Source organism: Pongo pygmaeus, chromosome 5, assembly GCF_028885625.2.
Source record: "Pongo pygmaeus isolate AG05252 chromosome 5, NHGRI_mPonPyg2-v2.0_pri, whole genome shotgun sequence".
Classification (NCBI taxonomy): domain Eukaryota; kingdom Metazoa; phylum Chordata; class Mammalia; order Primates; family Hominidae; genus Pongo; species Pongo pygmaeus.
The window spans coordinates 43512189-43534120 of record NC_072378.2 but is presented as its reverse complement, the minus strand read 5'-3'; the positions used below and the strand labels follow the sequence as shown (position 1 = coordinate 43534120).

General features: G+C 49.0%; 1 protein-coding gene across 21 annotated transcripts in view; it reads right to left on the bottom strand.

The window, feature by feature from the left end:
- Positions 1 to 6545: 6545 nt before the first annotated feature.
- PTK7 (protein tyrosine kinase 7 (inactive)) overlaps positions 6546 to 21932 on the bottom strand; it is a 91221-nt gene continuing 75834 nt past the window's right edge. For all 21 annotated transcript variants that reach the window (XM_054493444.2, XM_054493443.2, XM_063667010.1 and 18 more), the window contains 4 exons: positions 21453 to 21533; positions 9296 to 9447; positions 8295 to 8473; positions 6546 to 7537 (listed from right to left, as the gene is read on the bottom strand). In XM_054493444.2, coding sequence (XP_054349419.2) covers positions 7377 to 7537; positions 8295 to 8473; positions 9296 to 9447; positions 21453 to 21533 — 573 coding nt within the window. In that variant the 3' untranslated portion in view covers positions 6546 to 7376. The remainder of the gene's footprint in view (positions 7538 to 8294; positions 8474 to 9295; positions 9448 to 21452; positions 21534 to 21932) is intronic.

The window sequence follows — 21932 nt, the reverse complement described above, 5'->3', positions numbered from 1 at the left end:
AATCAAAAACTGTCTCATAGAGATGTTTTATTTGGACCTTATAATATTTAAAAATCATGAGTTTACATAAAAATCTGAATGTCTGGCTGGGCGTGGTGGCTAATGTCTGTAATCCCAGCACTTTGGGAAGCTGAGGTGGATGGATCACTTGAGGTCAGGAGTTCAAGACCAGCCTGGCTAACATGGTGAAACGCCATCTCTACTAAAAAAATAAAAAAGTAGCTGGGCATAGTGGCACACACCTGTAATCCCAGCTACACGAGAGGCTGAGGCAGGAGAATCACTTGAACCTGGGAGGCAGAGGTTGCAGTGAGCCGAGATGGGGCCACTGTACTCCAGCCTGGGCTACAGAGTGAGACTCCTTTTAAAAAAAAAAAAAAAAAAAATCTGAATATCCGACCTCTCTCAAAAAAATCAGAATTTTTGGTAACACTGGGCCTAGGTACCCACAAAAGCACTATAACCTGGAGCTGATGGTGGCCATAGAAGAGGCATCTGCTCTCCACTTTACCATAGACTCCACGCAGCCTACTGAGCCTAGGTAAGCTCCCACCTGGCTGCTCTGAAATGTGAAGTTGAAATCTTCCTCCGAAAAGGCCTGATCAGAGTAGCCCCTTGCAACAGATGGGAGCTCATGTCCACCCCAGACCATGAAGGGCCTCTGTAAGTGCATGGGAATTTCAGCCAGATCCCTCACACCACACAGATTCCATCCACCCTGACCTTTCTTTCTTTCTTCTGATTTTTATCACCTAACTAATAACAAACAAAAATTAAGGATTGCTTTTAAAAATTACTGTCATGGCTGGGTGCAGTGATTCACACCTAAAACCCCAGCACTTTTTGAGGTCACGGTGGGAGGATCACTTGAGTCCAGGAGTTTTGACACCAGCCTGGACAACACACTGAGACCCCATCTCTTAAAAAAAAAAAAACCCACAGCCAGGCAAGGTGGGTCATGCCTGTAATCCTAGCACTTTGGGAGGCCTAGGAGGGTGGATCACCTGAGGTCAGGAGTTCAAGACCAGCCTGGCCAACATGGCAAAATCCCATCTCTCCTAAAAATACAAAAATTAGCCAGGCCTGGTGGTGCATGCCTATAATCCCAGCTACTCAGGAGGCTGAGGCAGGAGAATCACTTGAATCTCGGGGGCAGAGATTGCAGTGAGCCAAGATCGTGCCACTTAACTCCAGCCTGGGTGAAAGAGTGAAACTCCATCTCAAAAAAAAAAAAAAAAAAAATGCTGGGGCACAGTGGCACGCATCTGTAGTTGTAGTCCCAGCTACTAGGGAGGCTGAGGTGGGAAGATTGCTTGAGCCCAGGCTGCAGTGAGCCATGATGGCACCACTGCACTCAATCTAGGTGACAGTAAAACCCTGTCTCAAAAAAGAAAAAAAAATTACTGTCAAAATACCCTAAATCTGTTTTCATTTGGAATTAACCTTTACCCAGGGATTCATAATTTTGCACAGAGGCAAAGAGGGTATCAGTTGTGATGGCAGCATTAGCAGTAATGGAAAAGAATTTATGAGTCATTGGGCCCAGGAAAAGTCTGGAAAGCCACACTCCAAACACTAATAGTGCTTACCTATGGAGAGTGAGGTTTGGGATGAGAGGGGTGTGTTTTTTTGCTTTATATAAGTTTGTACTATGTGACTTCTTTGACAATCAATATGACTTTTATATTTTTCTTTTGAAATTAAGCAAAAATAGGCTGGATGCGGTGGCTCATGCCTGTAATCCCAGCACTTTGGGAGGCTGAGGTGGATGGATCGCTTGAGGTCTGGAGTTTGAGACCACCCTGGCCAATATGGTGAAACCCTGTCTCTACTGAAAATACAAAAAAAATTAGCTGGGTATGGTGGCGGGCACCTATAATCCCAGCTTCCCGGGAGTCTGAGGCAGGAGAATCGCTCGAACTCAGGAGGTGGAGGTTGCAGTGAGCCAAAATCAAGGCATTGCACTATAGCCTGGGGGACAGAGCGAGACACCCTCTCAAAATAATAATAATAAGATTAAGCAAAAATAGGCTGGGTGTGGTGGCTCATGACTGTGAGCACTTTGGGAGGCTGAGGCAGGTGGATTGCTTGAGCTCAGGAATTTGAGACCAGCCTGGGTAACATGGCGAAATCCTATCTCTACAAAAAATACAAAAATTAGCTGGGCTTGGTGGTACGCACCTGTAGTCCCAGCTACTCGGAAGCTGAGGTGGGAGGATCCCTTGAGCCTGGGAGGTTGAGGTTGGAATGAGCCATGATCTACCACTATACTCCAGCCTAGGTGACAGAGTGAGACCCTATCTCCAAAAAAAAAAAAAAAGAAAGAAAGAAAGAAAGAAAGTAGAGAAAGGAAGGGCAATGACAGAATAGCCATGGCAGGAGAAAAAGAAGCCTTAGGCGGGGCCCAGTGGCTAACGCCTATGATCCCAGCACTTTGGGAGGCTGAGGCGGGCAGATCATGAGGTCAGGAGATCGAGACCATCCTGGTTAACACTGTGAAACCCTGTCTCTACTAAAAGTATAAAAAATTAGCTGGGCATGGTGGCGGGTGCCTATAGTCCCAGCTACTCGGGAGGCTGAGGCAGGAGAATGGCGTGAACCTGGAAGGCGGAGCTTGCAGTGAGCAGAGATCGTGCCACTGCACTCCAGCCTAAGCAACAGGGCAAGACTCTGTCTCAAAAAAAAAAAAAAAAAAAAAAAAAAAAGCCTTAGCCAGGGCTGGAGAAGTACTGGCCAGAGAAACTGTTGACAGTGTAAAAATGTGAGGGAGGGCGGGGGGGGTGCGGTGGCTCACACCTGTAATCCCAGCACTTTGGGAGGCCAAGGTGGGTGGATCACAAGGTCGGGAGATCGAGACCATCCTGGCTAACACGGTCAAACCCCGTCTCTGCTAAAAATACGAAAAATTAGCCAGGCGTGGTGGCAGGTGCCTGTAGTCCCAGCCACTCGGGAGGCTGAGGCAGGAGAACAGCGTGAACCCGGAGGCGGAGCTTGCAGTGAGCTGAGATCATGCCACTGCACTCCAGCCTAAGTGACAGAGCGAGATAGTCTCAAAAAAAAAAAAAAAAAGGTGGGGAGGGAGGAGAGTCTCTGAAGAGGAAGGTATGGCCAACAATGTTAGCCACTATGGAGTGCTCAAGGAAGAACAAGAGTTAGAAGAGGATTTAGTGATTAATGACTTTCCAGAGCACTGCCTTTCAAATATTTCTGGGTGCAACCCACAGTCAGAAATCATTTTTACATTGCAACCTGTGGTCAATTAGATTATTGCTCCCAACTCTTCACACCCTCTGTTGGAATTATACATCAACATCCTTGCCGTGTGACTTTGCAGTATGTCCTACTGGTGCTGATGTTGGGTTTTACTGTGTGACTTGCTTTGGCCAATAAAATGTTAACAGACGTGTGTGTGTGTGTGTGAGTGTGAGTGTGTGTGTGTGTAAGAGATGGGGTCTATTTTGCCCAGGTTGGAGTAAGTGTAGTGGCTATTCATAGGCACAATCATTGCACACTACAGCCTCAAACTCATGGGCTTAAAGCAAACCTCCTGCCTCAGCCTCCCAAGTAGCTGGGACTACAGGCACATGCCATGGTGCCAGCTCAGACTTGTGGTTTGAAATGTGCTTGCACAGTTTGGCTTGACCTCTTGCACTCTGCCACTGCATAAGAACATGTTCTGGGTGCCAGTAGACTAGATCTAAGCCAGACCTCCAGCCTGGCACCAAGCACAGCCAAAATCAGCCAACCCTCACCAACCTGCAGATACATGAGTCAGAAAAAAATCTTGTCAGCTAGTAAGATTTGGGGATGACTATGCAGTATCACCACCAAACAGTTAACTAACACACTATCCTATATATATATATATATGCAGCAAATATAACAAAATTTTGTAAAACAACAATTACCCTTAAAGGATACAATGTACTCTGATAGTGCCTATTATGTTTCTTTTTTCCCTTTTTTTCTTTTTTAATGCTGGTTGCAAACCAGAGTTTGAAAAACACTGCTCTAGAAAAATTTTCCCTTCAACACATCTGAAGGATGTAATGCATGGTGTATACCAGTGACTATGGCTTACTTACTAGCTGTGTAACCATGGCCAAACTACCTGACTTCCCTTGAGACTCAGTTTCCTACTCTGTGAAATGGAAATAATCTCATCTGGCTAACAGAGTAGTTGCAGAGATTAAATGAGATAATGCATATTAAGTGACTAGTGCAGAAGAAGTCTTCAAAAAACATTAGCTTTTCTTTTTTTCTTTTTTCTTTTTTTTTTTTTTGAGACAGGGTCTTGCTCTGTCACCCAGCCTGGAGTGCAGTGGTGAGAACCTCCTGGGTTCAAGAGATCCTCCCTCCTCAGCCTCCAGGATAGCTGAGACCATCGGCACACCCTACTACACCCAGCTAATTTTTTTTTTTTTTTTTTTTTTTTTGAGACGGAATCTCGCTCTGTCTCCAGGCTGGAGTACCGTGGCACGATCTCGGCTCATTGTAACTTCTGCTTCCCAGGTTCAAGCGGTTCTCCTGCCTCAGCCTCCTGAATAGCTGGGACTACAGGCACGTGCCTCCATGCCCAGCTAAATTTTGTATTTTTTTTTTAGTAGAGACCATGTTGACCAGGATGGTCTGTATCTCTTTTTTTTTTTTTTTTTTTTTTTTTGAGACAGAGCCTTGCTCTGTAGTCCAGGCTGGAGTGCAGTGGCACAATCTCAGCTCACTGCAAGCTCTGCCTTCCGGGTTCACGCCATTCTCCTGCCTCAGCCTCCCGAGTAGCTGGCACTACAGGCACCCACCACCATGCCCAGCTAATTTTTTGTATTTTTAGTAGAGACGGGGTTTCACTGTGTTAGCCAGGATGGTCTTTATCTCTTGACCTGGTGATCCACCCGCCTCGGCCTCCCAAAGTGCTGAGATTACAGGTGTGAGCCACAGCGCCCGGCCCTACACCCAGCTAAGTTTTAGATTTTTTTGTAGAGGTGGAGTCTAGCCATGTTGCCCAGGCATTTCTGTCACCTCAGCCTTTTAAAGTGCTGAGATTATAGGCGTGAGCCACTGTGCCTGTGGCCTGTTATTATTATTATTTTTTGAGACAGAGTCTTGCTCTGTCACCCAGGCTGGAGTGCAGTGGTGCAATCTTGGCTCACTGCAACCTCCGCCTCCTGGGTTCAACCGATTCTCCTGCCTCAGTCTCCCAAGCAGCTGGGACTACAGGTGTGCACCACCACACCCAGCTAACTTTTGTATTTTTAGTAGAGACAGGGTTTCACCATATTGGCCAGGCTGGTCTCAAACTCCTGACCTCATGATCCACCCACCTCGGGTCCCAAAGTGCTGGGATTACAGGAGTGAACCACCATGCCCAGCCGGCATGTTTTTATTTTTATTTTTTTTGAGACAGAGTCTCACTTGATCACCCAGGCTGGAGTGCAGTGTTGTGATCATAGCTCACTGCCACCTCAAACTTCTGGGCTCACGTGATCCTCCTGCCTCAGCCTCCTCAGTAGTTAGGACTACAAGTGCATGTCACCACACCTGGCTAATTTTTAAATTTTTTGTAGAGACAGGGTCTCACTATGTTGGCCAGGCTGGTCTCAAACTCCTGGTCCCAAGTGATCTTCCTGCCTCAGTCTCCCAAAGTATTAGGATTACAGGTGTGAACCACCATGTCCGGCCTGCTGTTATTTTTATTATTCAGAAGTTTGGTGAGGAGTAAAGAACTAGAGCAGTTTTGGAGTTTAGGACTTGTTTCTTTTGGACGGTGAACCAGGCTGAAGTTACTGGAATGAGGCAGAGGATAGGTGAGGACACAAGATCCAGGCATTAAGCACCGTCTCTCTGCTTGGTTCTACCTACTTCACTTCCCTCCTAGGGTCTTGAAAGGACTCAGAGACCTGAGTCTGTCACTAACTGGTTCTCCAATCCTACTCTAACTTGCTCCCCTTCACACTTCTACCCTCCCCATCTGAGCACAAGGATTAGGCCCGTCTAGGTGACAATCAGAGGACAGCATAGGGTTGCACAGACAACAGGTGATCTTGCCTCCTTCATGCCTGCATGCTCACCTGCCCTGCAAACTGGAGAGAAGAACCAATATCCACCGGTTCATCCTGTCCAAGCCCCACCAGACTCCATGAAGGCACACGGCCCTTTCATTTTTCTCTTTTTTTTGTTGTTTTTTTTGAGACAGAGTCTCGCTGTCACCCAGGCTGGAGTGCAGTGGTGTGATCTCGGTTCACTGCAACCTACGCCTCCTGGGTTCAAGCGATTCTCCTGCCTCAGCCTCCCAAGTAGCTGGGATTACAGGCGCCTGCCACCATGCCCAGCTAATTTTTATATTTTCAGTAGAGACAGGGGTTTCGCCTTTTTGGCCAGGCTGGTCTCAAACTCCTGACCTCAGGTGATCCACTGGCCTTAGCCTCCCAAAGTGCTGGGATTACAAGCATGAGCCACTGCACCCGGCCTGCACACGGCCCTTTCTGATCAGTGAGGGAAGAAGGAACATCTTCCACGAGCAAGAGCAGTGAATGAATCTCATAAACAGGTTGTAAAAAAGGCTTATTTATTGAGAGCAGCGAGTGTAAAAACAAAAACAAAAAAACAAAACAAACAAAAAACAACAACAATAAAAGTGTGGGGTAAGGATGGCCCACCCTCCTCATCTCCTCCAGGGCCCACCCCTACCTCCTATGCCCACCCACCCCACGCTGCAATTACATATAAAAGCCGCCCCTGGTGCATACAAAAAGGGCGGGTTATATAGTGTCAAAAGCTCCTGAAAACTCCTTCATCTGCCAGGCACTTAGGATGAGGAAAGGAGAGAAGGGTGGGGAAGACATGGGTCTGGGTCAGTGTGCACAAGCCCAGAGTGGGGAGGACTCACTTGCTGTGTCCTCTACAATCCTGGTCTAGACCCCCAAGTGGGACCAGTGGGCCAAGAGGCCCATTAACCCTGTGTGCCCAGAACTTGAGAATATTAAGGAACTCCCCACAAACCCAGCTCATCCCAAGCCTAGCCTTCCCCAGGCAAAGTTGGCAGATGAGTGGCAGAGTTGGACCCAGTCAAGGGGAGAAGTTGAAGGCCAGAAATTGGGGTTACCTGTGGCACCCACACTGTCCCTGATAGAGGAAGAGATGGCAGGGAAAACTGCCCAGCTCAAAGCCCTAGTCGCCCAGTTTGGGTCCAAGTCAGCCTCCCAAAGGATGAGGGTGAGGAAGAGGAGGAAAGGCCAGGCCCTGCTCACACCTCAGCAATGCCTGTTGCACTAGGGCAGGGGCCTCAGGGCCCAGGAGGACAGGGATCTTGCCCATCATGCTGTGAGCTCCCCTCTAGAGATGTCCTCCCCTGCCCAGGCCATCCTGAGTGGGCTCCCTCCTCACGGCTTGCTGTCCACGGGGCTGTCTCCCAGGGCGCTGGCAATCTCACTGAAGGAGGGCCGGTCCTTGGGGCTGAGGGCCCAGCAGCGCTGCATCAGCCGATAGAGCTTGGAAGGGCAGCCCTCAGGCTGAGGAAGTCTAGCCTTCCCAGCCTGCAAATCTGTAGGGAAGACAGCAGGTGCAGTGTTGGCCAAAACATTCAACAACTTGTTCAACACTTTGTGGAGCTTGCAGTTTATACAAGCAGCCACCCAAGGATGCCTCTGGGGCAATGCTGGCCAGCGGTAGGTGGGTACCCGCAACGGAAAAAGATGACTCCTCTGGGCCCCACTCACTCTGGCTGGTAGGACGGGGTCCATGCATAGGAGCTGAAGTGGGCTGGCGGACAGGCGTCAGAGTGGCTGGAGTGGGCACTGGGGGCAAAGGCTATTTACCAACCAACATAAAAGTATTGCAGTATTTTCGGCCAGGCGTGGTGGCTTACGCTTGTAATCCCAGCACTTTGGGAGGCCGAGGCGGGTGGATCACGAGGTCAGGAGTTTGAGACCAGCCTGACCAACATGGTGAAGCCCCCCCGTCTCTACTAAAAATACAAAAATTAGCCACGGCGTGAAGGCGCATGCCTGTAATCCCAGCTATTAGGGAGTCTGGGGCAGGAGAATCACTTGAACCCGGTAGGCAGAAGTTGCAGTGAGCAGAGATCACGCCACTGGACTCCAGCCTGGGCGACAGGGCGACACTCCGTCTCAAAAGAAAAAAAAAAGTATTGCAGTATTTTAACAACTAGAGTGGTCGTATCTGTGTGCCTGCTCAGTAGCAGCCCTGAGAGGGGAGGTAGGCTGAACCGGCCCTGGGGCCCTGAGCAGGCCCCATCTGGGGCCTATCTGGAATCATCCCCTAGCAGCAAGGCTGCCTACCTGCCAGTACTTCATCATCTGCCTGCCCACCATGGGGCATCTCTCCATGTGTAAACACTTCCCACATCAGCACACCGAAGGCCCAGACATCAGACTTGGTAGAGAAGTCACCCTCCAGGATGGCCTCGGGGGACATCCAGCGCAGTGGCACCCAGGCCTGGCGGAAGTGGTAGTACTCACTGCAAGAGAGAAGCAACCCAGGGGTGAGGTGGGGTGGGAGCGTGGCCTGGCGCTGCACCCTCATCTCCCCATCTGGAACGCATCCCCAAGCCGGCGCCCAGCCTTTCTACATACAGACATCAAGAAATTGGTCACATGCGTGCTGAGCATGGGAGTACACTAGACAAAATCTGAAGGTAACCACACGAGGTGTTTGATGGTTAAAAAATTTCCATTAAGAATCAAACTTTGCCTAAATGTTAACAGAAAAGTTAATAGTCATACATACTTTCTATATTGGTTGTAAAAATGTAAAAACTAAGAACCGTTAAATGGAAAGAACTTTATTAGTGATAAACCAATCCTCACTACAGCTATAGTCAGACAAATGGGGGTGACCTGGAACCAGGGGGACTCAAGGGAATGTTTCCGGCAGCGCTGCGGAGCCCTCGTAGGCTGTCTAGAGCAAGCTCTGGCATGGGTGCTGAGGCATAAGTCTCAGACTTCAAAATAATAATGACTGAATTCAGGAAGTTACAGAGAGAGCCATATAAATAGATTATATATAAATCCTTATCAAATTTGCCTATTTTTTAAAAAAAGGTTTATTTATTTATTTATTTAATCACTAGAGACATTTTACAACCACCAAGGGTGTGCACTGGGTGGGAAGCCTGCTGCACCCTTGGAAAAAGGATGAGAAAGCTCTTCCCTATCCCAGGCCCTCCAGCTTTGGACTAAGCATGCCTAAACCCTTTCCCATACTCCCCAAACTATCTGTCCTCTGCCCCTCACCCTCTGGGAAAAAATGGGGAGCCCCCACCCCACGCATGCCCTTCTACCTGTTGTACACATCCTTGCTGAGGCCCAGGGCAGACACCTTCACTTGTCTCTGGGCACTGACCAGGCAGTTACGTGCAGCCAAGTCCTTATGCACAAAGCGGTTGTTGGACAGGTGCTCCATGCCCAGGGCTACCTGGGTGCACAGGGCCACCTGGAGAGATAAAGGGGCCTGTTAGAGCAGCCCAGGAATAGGCATCAAGGTGACCACCCTCAACACAACCCTTGGTAGGGTTTCAACGCCATTGGCGTGCTGCATAGGAAGCCCAGAAGCACAACAGCCTCAGCTTCCTTCTCTGTAAAATGGGGATAATAACAGCATCTGCCTTCCTGGGTTGTTAGAAGACTAAATTAAGCAAACTAAGGTGCCTGACACCAAGCTGACACACAGCAAGTGCCAGATTAAGTGAGTAGCACATGGGCCTAAGAGCACACACATAGTAACTACTTGTCCAGTGAAAAATAAGTGGGCAGAAATCATAGCTGATATTTTTTATTTTCAAGTGACAGGGTCTCGCTCTGTCACCCAGGCTAGAGTGCAGTGACACGATCACAGCTCACTGCAGCCTCTAAACTCCTGGGCTCAAGCAATCCTCCCACCTCAGCCTTCCAAGTAGCTAGGACTATAGCTGTGCATCACCATGCCCAGCTTACTTTTTTTTTTTTTTTTGAGACAGAGTCTCGCTCTGTTGCCCAGGCTGGAGTGGAGTGGCGCGATCTCGGCTCACTTCAAGCTCCGCCTCCCAGTTTCACGCCATTCTCCTGCCTCAGCCTCCCGAGTAGCTGGGACTACAGGTGCCCGCCACTACACCCAACCAATTTTTTTGTATTTTTAGTAGAGACGAGGTTTCACTGTGTTAGCCAGGATGGTCTCATTCTCCTGACCTTGTGATCTGCCCGCCTCGACCTTCCAAAGTGCTGGGATTACAGGCGTGAGCCACTGCGCCCGGCCCCCAGCTTACTTTTTAATTAAAAAAAAATTCTTTACCAAGGCAGGATACCTGAGATTGGGAGTTCAAGACAAGCCTGACCAACATGGATAAACCCAGCTCTACTAAAAATACAAAAAGCTGGGCGTGGTGGCACATGCCTATAATCCCAGCTACTCAGGAGGCTGAGGCAGGAGAATCGCTTGAACCCAGGAGGTGGAGGTTGTGGTGAGCCGAGATTGCGCCACTGCACTCCAGCCTGGGCAATAAGAGCAAAACTCCATCTCAAAAGAAAAAAAAATATATATATATATATTTCTTTAGTAGAGACAGTGTCTAGCTACGTTGCCCAGGCTGGTCTCAAATATCTAACCTCAAGAGATCCTCCTGCCTTAGCTTCCCAAAGCACTGGGATTTCAGGTGAATGGCACCATGCCTGATCTTAGATGATATCTTTATGGGTTGTTTCTTTTTCATTTTACTTCAAAAGTCTATCTTTTCTACTAGTTGTGTTAAAAATGTGTGTGTGTAGGCTGGGCATGGTGGCTCATGCCTGTAATCCCAGCACTTTGGGAGGCTGAGGCAGGAGGACTGCTTAAGCTCAGGAGTTTGTGACCAGTCTGGGCAACATAGTGAGACCCTGTCTATTAAAAAATATATATATAGAGAGAGAGAGAGAGAGAGAGCATGTGTGTCTGTGTGTGTGTGCACGCGTGTGCATATGTGTTAAGGCTGGCTGCCTCCAAGGGAGGGAACTGGAGGCTAGAAGGTAGAAAGGTAAGAAAACTCCTGGCTTACATTTTTTTAATTGTGAAAAACAAACAAACAAACAAAAAAACACAATCCAACAATGCTAGCACTCAAGGGTCCCTTCCCAACCATATGTTCTCCCTCCCCTCAAGGAGTAACCACTACCCTGACTTTTGTGATAATTTCTTTCTTGTTCTTTGTAGTTTACCACTTACATGTTCCTAGATAATATAATTCCATTTTGCCTGTTTTAGAGCCAGATTAAAACTGGAAGCACACAAAATGTATACTCTTTTGTGCCTGGATTTTTTTTTTTTTTTTTCACTTAACATTGTAAGATTCTTTTGTTTGTTTGTTTTGAGACCGAGTCTCGCTCTTGTCACCCACGCTGGAAGGCAATGGTGCGATCTCGGCTCACTGCAACCTCCACCCCGCTGGGTTCCAGTGATTCTCCTGCCTCAGCCTCCCAAGTAGCTGGGATTACAGGCGCGCACTACCACGCCTAGCTAATTTTTGTATTTTCAGTAGAGACGGGGTTTCACCATGTTGGCCAGGATGGTCTCGATTTCTTGACCTCATGATTCAGCCTCCCAAGTGCTAGGATTACAGGCATGAGCCACCGTGCTCAGCCTTTATTTGTTGAGATAGGGTCTCACTCTGTCACCCAGGCTGGAGTGCAGTGACGGTGATGATGGTTCACTGCAGCCTCGCCCTCCTGGACTCAAGTGATCCTCCCAACTCAGCCTCCTGTGTAGCTGGGACAAAAACGTGTACCATCAATCCCAGCCATTTTTATTTTTGTGTTTTTTGTAGAGACAGGGGTCTCCTTATGTTGCTCAGGCTGGTCTTAAACTCCTGGGATCAAGCGATCCTTCCACCTCTGCCTCCCAAAGTGCTGGGATCACAGGTGTGAGCCACTGGGCCAGCCAGATTAATTTTTTTAAAATCACTGGATGTGGTCTGTTTTTCATTATAAACATCTCATATTTTAATTCTTTTTTTTTTTTTTTTTTTTGAGACAGGGTCTTGCTCTGTCACCCAGGCTGGAGTACAGTGGCATGATCTCAGCTCACTGCAACCTCCGCCTCCCAAGTTCCAGTGACTCTTGTGCCTCAGCCTCCCAAGCAGCTGGGATTACAGGTGCCCACCACGATACCCAGCTAATTTTTGTATTTTTAGTAGAGATGGGGTTTCACCATGTTGGTCAGGCTGGTCTTGAAATCCTGACCTCAAGTGATCAGCCTGCCTCAGCCTCCCAAAGTGTTCGGATTACAGGCATGAGCCACCATGCCCGGCCTCATACTTTAATTCTAATGCCAATGGGTTGTTTCCAGTTTGGGCTATTAAGAACAGTGTTATTATGAACACTTATAAGTGTACACATGTATGAGTTTCTCTAAGATACCTAGAAGGAAGTCTAGAATATGAATATCTCTAGCTACACAAAATAATGCCCAACTCTTTTCCAAAGTGAAAGAGAGTTGGAGAGATTTTTCATTCATTAATACTCTTTTTTGAATTTTGAGCCAATGTGAATCAATTATATTATACACTATATATGAAATGTAACTAAATTACATTAACTTTTTTTTTTTTAGATGGAGTCTTGCTCTGTTGCCAGGCTGCAGTGCAGTGGCGCAATCTCAGCTCACTGCAACCTCCGCCTCCTGGGTTCAAGCAATTATCCTGCCTCAGCCTCCCGAGTAGCTGGGATTACAGGCATGTACCACCACGCCCAACTAACTTTTGTATTTTTTCTAGTAGAAACGAAGTTTCACCATGTTGGCCAGGCAGGTCTCGAACTCCTAACCTCATGATCCACCCACCTCGGCTCCCAAAGCGCTGGGATTACAGGCATGAGCCACCACACCTGGCCACATTAACATTTTAAAAGTATATATTAATGCACTGAACAAATATAAACTGAAACCAGGCACCTGCAGTCCCAGCTACTCAAGAGGGTGGGGTGGGAGAATTGCTTGAGCCCAGGAGTTCAAAGCCAGCCTGGGCAACATTGTGAGATCCTATCTCTTTTTAAAAAAAAAAAAAATTGAGTATCTACCACGTGCCATATACAGTGGATGTTGGCGGAATATAACAGGGCTGGCCAAAGCAGGGCTCTTGATGGGGGGCTGCAGCCAGGTCACTTGGTGCAAATAAGAAACCACCCATTCACAGAGAAGGGGAAGGGCCATTTGGTGAGCACCTGCTGTGTGCTGCACCCCCCACAAGGCCGGCTGCCTCTCTCCACACGTGCACTGTGAGGCAGGACTCAGCCTCGGCTTCATCGATGGGCCCATGGCAAGGCTAGTGCCAAAGCCTGGCTCTTCCCTACCACTGCAGCCGCCTCTCTGGATCACATCACTGCTGATGGACTGTCTGCCCACCAGTGGGCACAGAGGTTGGGCTGCTGGCTACTGAGCTGGCCCTTCAGCATCCCTGGCTAGCTCAGAGCAGCTTCCCCACCTGGCTCCCAGAGGTCACAAGAAGGCCAGCAGAGGTGCCAAGCCCAAGTGCTAGGAGAGGGGACACTCCAAAGACATCTCTTCTCAGTTTTCTTGGGCACTGGCCAGTGAAATCCCTGTGAGCCCCACTGCCTCTACTGGTGGTTTGCTAACTATGGTCACAATCTGTATGTCATGAAACCAATTTAGGGAATCTTAGCCAGCATTAAAGAAGAAAAAAAGGGAATAGAAAATAGAGTGCATCACACTTAGTAAGAGCATCATTCACGAAATGTTTTCATTTAAAAAATATATACATATGTGTGTATTGGGTTGTGATGTAAAATGTACTTTTTGCCCAGTCAAAAAGTTTTTAAAAACAATGGTCTAAATCTGTGCTGTCCTATACAGTAGCCACTATCCCCATGTGGCTATTTAAATTTAATTAAAACTTTTTTTTTGAGACAGGGTGCCTCTTGCCCAGGCCAGAGTGCAGTGGTGCAATCACAGTTCACTGTATCTTCAACCTCCCAGGCTCAAGTGATCCTCCCACCTCAGCCTCCCTAGTAGTTGGGACTATTGGCATATACCACCATGCCTGGCTAATTTCATTTATTTATTTAGAGACTGAGTCTTGCTCTGTCACCCAGGCTGGAGTGCAGTGGCGCTATCTTGGCTCACTGCAACCTCTGCCTCCCAGGTTCCAATGATCCTCCTGTATCAGCCTTCTATGTAGATGGAATTACAGGTGCCTACCATCATGCACGGCTAATTTTTTTATTTTTAGTAGAAACGGGATTTCGCCATTTTGGCCAGGCTGGTCTTGAACTGCCGTTAAGTGATCCACCTGCCTCAGCCTCCCAAAGTGCTGGATTACAGGTGTGAGCCACTACGCCTGGCCTATTTTTATTTTTTAGAAACAGAGTCTCACTTTGTTTCCCAGGCTGGTCTCAAACTCCTGGCCCAAGCAATCCTTCCACCTTGGCCTCTCAAAGTGCTGGGATTACAGGTATGAGGCACTGCACCTGGCTTAAAGTTAATTCAAACTCAGTAACATTTAAAATTCAATTCTGGTTAGCGCAGTAGCTCATGCTGGCCTGTAATTCCAACGGTTTGAGAAGCTGATGGTGGGAGGATTGCTTGAGCCTAGGAGTTTGAGACCAGCCTGGGCAACATAGTGAGACCCCATCTCTACAAAACATTTAAAAATTAGCCAGGTGTGGTGGTGGGTGCCTGTAGTGTCAGCTACTTGGGAGGCTGAAGTGAGAGGATCACTTGAGCTCCAGAGGTCGAGGCTGCAGTGAGCCATGATTGCACCACTGCATTCCAGCCTGGGTGACGGAATGAGACTGTCTCAAAAAATAAAATACAGGCCAGGTGTGGTGGCTCACGCCTGTAATCCCAGCACTTTGGGAGGCCAAGGCAGGCAGATTACGAGGTCAGGAGATTGAGACCATCCTGCCTAACACACGGTGAAACCCTCTCTCTACTAAAAATACAAAAAAAATTAGCCAGGCGTGGTGGCGGGCGCCTGTAGTCCCAGCTACTCAGGAGGCTGAGGCAGGAGAATGGCATGAACCCAGGAGGCAGAGCTTGCAGTGAGCTGAAATCGTGCCACTGCACTCCAGCCTGGGTGACAGAGCAAGACTCCATCTCAAAGTAAATAAATAAATAAATAAAATAAAATACATTAAATAAAATCCAGCCGGGCGTGGTGGCTCACACCTGTAATCCCAGCACTTCGGGAGGCCGAGGCAGGCAGATCACTTGAGGTCAGGAATTCAAGACCAGCCTGGCCAATGTGGTGAAACCCCATCTCTACTAAAAATACAAAAATTAGCCAGGTGTGGTGGCATGCACCTGTAATCCCAGCTCTCAGGGGGCCAAGGCAGGAGAATCATTTGAACCTGGGAGGCAGAGGCTGCAGTGAGCCGAGGTCCTGCCACTGCACTCCAGCCTGGTCGACAGGGTAGGACTCTATCTCTAAAAAATAAATAAAATGAATAAAATAAAATAAAATAAATAAAATAAAATAAAATCAGTTCTTCTGTTGCTCTAGCCAAATTCCAAGTGTAGAGTTGCTATATGAAGCTAGTGACAACTGTATTGACCAGCACAGATATGGAACATTCCCATCATCGTCCTGATCAGTGCTGCCTGAGGCTCTAACAGGCAGTGCATTAATGCAGAGGTGCTAAATGATGTAATTAGAGTTGGGAAAAACCTCATCCAGACAGAGTCTCACTCTGTCGCCCAGGTGGGAGTGCAGTGGCACAGTCTCGGCTCACCGCAACCTCCGCCTCCCAAATTCAAGCAATTCTTGTGCCTCAGCCTCCCAAGTAGCAGGACTACAGGCATGCACCACCACGCCCAGCTAATTTTTGTATTTTTAGTAGAGACACGGTTTCACCATGTTGGCCAGGCTGGTCTTAAACTGACCTTAAATGATCTGCCTGCCTCGGCCTCCCAAAGTGCTGGGATTACAGGCGTGAGCCACTGTGCCTGGCTGCTTTTGGTACATTTCTTTACCAACAGTGAAGACATAAAATCTCAGGATAGCTTTCAACTAAACGTGTAACCAGTGAGGGAGGTTAAAGAAGAGGGCAGGTGGGCTGGGCACAGTGGCTCAGGTCTTTGAGCGGTGGCTCACTTTGGGAGGCCAAGGTGGGTGCATAACAAGGTCAGGAGATCGAGACCATCCTGGCTAACATGATGAAACCTTGTCTCTACTAAAAAAAATACAAAAAATTAGCTGGGCATGGTGGCAGGTGCCTGTAGTCCCAGCTACTCGGGAGGCTCAGGCAGGAGAATGGCATGAACCCGGGAGGGGGAGGTGGAGCTTGCAGTGAGCCGAGATCGCGCCACTGCACTCCAGCCTGGGTGACAGATGAGACTCTGCTTCAAATAAAAAAAGGGGGGCGGGTGCTGGGCGTGGTGGCTCACGCCTGTAATCTCAGCACTTTGGGAGGCCGAGGCGGGTGGATCATGAGGACAGGAGATTGTGTCCATCCTGGCTAACACGGTCAAACCCCGTCTCCACTAAAAATACAAAAAAATTAGCCGGGCATGGTGGCGGGTGCCTGTAGTCCCAGCTACTCTACTCAGGAGGCTGAGGCAGGAGAATGGTGTGAATCCGGGAGGCAGAGCTTGCAGTGAGCCGAGATCACACCACTGCACTCCAGCCTGGGTGATGGAGCAAGACTCCGTCTCCAAAAAAAAACAAACAAACAAACAAAAAAAAAAACAGGGCTGGGTGCGGTGGCTCATGCATGTAATCCCAGCACTTTGGGAGGATGAGGCGGGTGGATCACGAGGACAGGAGATTGAGACCATCTTGGCTAACACGGTGAAACCCCACCTCTACTAAAAATACAAAAAAATTAGCCGGGCGTGGTGGCGGGCGCCTGTGGTCCCAACTACTCGGGAGGCTGAGGCAGGAGAATGGCGTGAACCCGGGAGGCGGAGCTTGCAGTGAGCAGAGATCACTGCCACTGCACTCCAGCTTGGGCAACAGAGCGAGACTCTGTCTCAAAAAAAAAAAAGGGGGGGGCGGGTGGATGGCATGCCAGGATTACTGGGCCTCTCTTCTCTGGGTACAGGGAAGTACACTGGGGTCTCCATGAAAAAGCAGAGTCTGGCTGGGCGCAGTGGCTCACGCCTATATTCCCAGCACTCTGGGAGACCAAGGTGGGTGGATCACAAGGTCAGGAGTTCAAGACCAGCCTGGCCAATATGGTGAAACCCCATCCCTACTAAAAATACAAAAATTAGTCGGGCGTGGTGGCGGGCTCCTGTAGTCCCAGCTACTCAGGAGGCTGAGGCAGGAGAATCGTTTGAATTTGGGAGGCGGAGGCTGCAGTGAGCCGAGATCGTGCCACTGCAACCCAGCCTGCGTGACAGAGCGAGACTCCGTCTCAAAAAAAAAAAAAGCTGAGTCTACATCCCTAAAATAACCCCTGGAACACCGTCCTCAGAATGCCCCACGTGCACTGGTGGTAAAGGGGCCAGGCCGCTTTAGTGGCCATCATAAACAGAGCCAACTCCACTTCAGGCTTCAAAATCCCAGGGCATTGTCCAACCTTGCTTGATTCTCTGTAAGCAGCAGGCAAAGGTTTTGGTAACGTGCCCTCATCAGACTTGTGAGTCCCCTCGGCCTGCTCTCTCTGATCTGGCTCACAAGCTAAACAATCTGCTGCTATCAAGGTAAACAGAAGAAGGTGGACTTGGCATGGTAACTGACTTGCTATCGTTCCAGAGAGGTGGTGCTTCCGGAAATACTGGCTAAGCAAGGGCAGTAAAAGAGAATTCTGTTAGACTCAAGCCAATTCGGTGTTTCCTTGATGTTGGGCAAGATGCCATCAGATAGCCACTGGATTAATTCTCAAATACTGTTATAAAAGACCCATTCTTTGGTAAAGATCAGACCCACTCCTTCCTTTCCAATTTTAACACCCCAGGGGTTTGCCCATGTTCTGCCTAACCCACTGTGATGCTACTGAGATCTCACAAGAGGCCTTCTGTTTCCTGCCACAGCATCTGACTGCATAAAGCGTGGTCCACCAGGTATGCTAAGCTGATCCTGCTTCTCATCACGTCATTAGTTCACAAGTGATCCACGGAGCAATCACAGATTACAGCTCTCTGATATCATCTTATTAGCTACTCTAAAAGGCATTACCTACCATTATGCCAACACCCAGGACCCATGTCTTTGATTTCTGTCACTACCTCACTGCTCTCTTAAAATCCTCCTGAGGCTCCCCTCAGCCCACTCACACCCAATATGGCACTTTGGTGCCAACTCTAGCTGGCCAGGGAACACCCTGCCTACCACTCCACCTCCGTAGAATACTTAAGTTCAAGACCAGCCTGGACAACATGGCAAGATCCCCATTTCTACAAAAAATAAAAATAAATAAAAAGAGGACAGGATAGAAAACATCAAGTGCATCAAACACAACATTTTGGAAGTTTAATTTTAGTTATATGAGCCTGCACACCAGATCATGAGTAAAATGCATTTCTTTTTTGTTGTTGTTAAGTGATGCAGGTCTTGCTATATCACTCAGGCTGGCCTCAAACTCCTGGGCCCAAAGGATCCTCCGGCCCCAGGCTTCCAAGTAGTTGGGATTACAGGCACATACTACTGCACCAGCTTAAAATGCACTTCCTAAAAGGGATTATAATCAAAAAGCATTTCAAAGCTACTAGTCTCCACCAGGGCTCCTTGAACTTTAATGAGCTTAGGAATCAGCTGGAGAGCTTGTCTGAAAAATTCAGGTCTTCGGACCTCACTCTCAAATACTCTAATTCCCTCATTCTGAGTCATGGTCCAGAAATCTATTTTTTTTTTTTTTTTTTTTGAGACAGGGTTTGACTCCTGTTGCCCAGGCTGGAGTGCAGTGGCAAGATCTCAGCTCACTGCAACCTCTGCCTCCCAGGCTCAAGCGATTCTCCCGCCTCAGCCTCCCGAGTAGCTGGAATTACATGCACGCGACACCAGGCCCAGGTACTTTTTGTATTTTTAGTAGAGACGGGGTTTCCCCACGTTGGCCAGGCTGGTCTCGAACTCCTGGCCTTGAGTGATCTTCCTGCCTCAGGCTCCCCAAAGTGCTGGGATTACAGGTATGAGCCACCGTGCCTGGCCTGCATTTTTTTTTTTTTTTTTTTTTTGAGACAAAGTCTTGCTCTTGTCTCCCAGGCTGGAGTGCAATGGCACGATCTTGGCTCATTGCAACCTCCGCCTCCCGGGTTCAAGCGATTCTCCTGCCTCAGCCTCCCGAGTAGCTTGGATTACAGGCACCTGCCACCACACCTGGCTAAATTTTGTATTTTTAGTAGAGACGGGGTTTCACCATGTTGGCCAGGCTGGTCTCGTACTCCTGATCTCGTGATCCGCCCGCCTCAGCCTCCCAAAGTGCTGGGATTACAGATTACAGGCGTGAGCCACCGTGCCCCTGCCTGTTTTTTTTAAAAGCATCCTCTCTATGTAACGCAGAGTATTGTCCTTGGAGAGTGCAGAACCCAACTTATTAAAGCTCCCCCATCATATTTAAGACACTATGGCAAAAAAGTGTGAAAAAGATGTTTAGCAAAGATGGTGATGATTTGCAGTCAAATACAGTCCCTTAGGTCACATGAGAAAGGTAACTGACTTCCTGCCAGCCTATGTCTCATCCCAGCCAGAGAATCCCACCTTGACTCCCCTGACTCTTGAAGCCATCCCCTTCCTGCCATTCAACTACTTCCTGTCCTTGTGAACTAAACTCAAATAGTTTTCTCTACTAGGAAAACTTCTTTGTTAACCACAACCATCTGTCCACCTACAGGACATGGGTGTCTTCAACATCTCTTAATGCCTCCCACTTGCTTTCTGTTCTACCTCAAGTCTGTAAGGCACAGGTCATACTCATGTACCTAATCTCCTCACTAGATCATAAGTGCCCCAAGGGCAAGATGCCTGTTCTTTTTTCTCCCCTCTCTGAGACAGGATCGTGCTCTGTTGCCCAGGCTGGAGTGCAGTGGTGTAATCATGGCTCACTGCAGCCTCAACCTCCTGGGCTCCAATGATTCTTCCTCCTCAGCCTCGCAAGTAGCTGGGACTACAGGCACGCCCCCCAACGCCCGGTTAACTTTTTATTTTTTGTAGAGACAGGGTCTTATTATGTTGCCCAGGCTGGTCTCAAACTCCTGAGCTGAAGCAATCCTCCTGCCTTAGCCTCCCACCGCACCTAGCTGATGCCTGTCTGTTTTAATTTTTTATTCCCAAGGGCCCTTGGGGCCACACCTGGCTCAGTGAGGATTCACTGGCTCTGTGAGTGTCCTAATTTGTGAGCTCTTTAGTCCTGAAATCTCACTTAGCTGGTGCAGCAAGTCCCGTCCTGTGGCTTCTCCTCTACAGCCACTATACGCAGTTCCTGCAGCTTCACGGGGATGGAGGTAGGGGTGTGGTGTCAAGGGGCCAGGTCACTTGTCCTATCTGGGTCTTAGTAAATTCACATGTAATAAGAGGGGGCCAGCCTGAAGGGCACAGAGCTGCTTCCCCAGAGAGATTGGGGGCAGCCAGGGTCCCATTCACCTGACTCACCTGCCAGCCATGCCTTTCTGCTCTGCCTCTAGAGTCTGTGACCTGGGACAGCCTAGCAGGCAAGGAATGGTCCCCTGGGAGAAAGGGCAGAGCCTTCTGCCTACCCTGCCTTGAGCTCTGATTTGGTTTATGAGGTCACTTCACTGCCAGCTTGGAAGCAGACTCCCCAGTCACATGGAAGGAAGTAGATCCATTTCAGAGGGGAGAGGAGGCAGCTGTGGGCAAGAAGAACCTGAGGGAAGGAAGAAGGGGCCAGGCCACAGCAAGCCCCAGGCACTGGAAAGGTATGGACTGAGGCGGCAGGGGGTAGCAGGCAAGCTTTCCCTTCTTCACTGTTTCAACCGAGGTCTGCTCTACCACAGGGGCCCCAGCCAGGGCTCTGTGCCCAGAATAACCTCTGTGCAGAAGGCAGGAGGAAAACTGGAATGAAAGGCTGGGCAGCTACAGCCCAAGGGAGAGGGCAAGATGCAAACCACAGAGGGGGAAACCCACGCAGCCCATTCACAGAAGAGTCTTCTCCACTCAGAGCTGAAGAAACACGCTCAGGCCCACACCTAGCCCAGCAGGCCCCTGCACTAGGACTGCTTGCTGCTTCTCCAGCTCAGAGCTCACTGCAGGTGGGCAGGCGTCCTGCTCCAATGCAAGCTCCTGCCCAGAGGCAAGGTCCGAGGGTAGCTCTTCTCCGTGAAGCCAGCATGGCAATGCAAAGCCACTTCCAGGCTACATAACCTGGGACAGGTCATACAACCTCCTAAGCTTCAATGTCTTCATCCACAAAATGGGGATAGTAGTATATATTTCAGAGGACTACCATAATAATTACAGTAACACATGTGAAGTTCTTACCACAGGGCCTGGCCCATAGAGAGCCCTCAATAAGTGGTGCCTCTGTTGCTCCTGGCCCACCCCTGGGCACCCTCTCCCTCCCTCCTTCACTCCCTGTCCTCACCTTCTGCTTGGTGCTGAGGGGCTGTGACTTCAATTTTTCATCCTTGCTCTTGGAAATCCTCAGGAACTGCTTGAGGTCTCCCTAAGGGAAAAGCCAGGCATCTCACTCAGGTCAGCGCATAGCCATTGGCTGTAAAGCCTCAGACCAAGCAGGTGCTCGCAGAATTCCTGCCTGGGGAGGCAGTGAGAAGGCCTGAGCTAGCCTGGGCCCCTTTCCCGGGGGGAAAGTTCACTGGGAGTGCAGAACTTTAAAAACATATAGGAGACGCCTCCTAGAGGCTCTCTCAGTCAGAAAAGAGGAGAATTGGCATTTCTACCCCAAGGGGAACCTCCAGACAGGTGGGGCAACAGAGCCCCTATCTTCAGTGAGCCAAGAGGAAAACAGTCCCCTACCCTCTGTCCTCAAAGATTCCTGAGAGGAAACCCCTGTCCTCCAGAGCTTTACAATCTAATAGAAACAAACAGAGAGCACCAGCAGCAG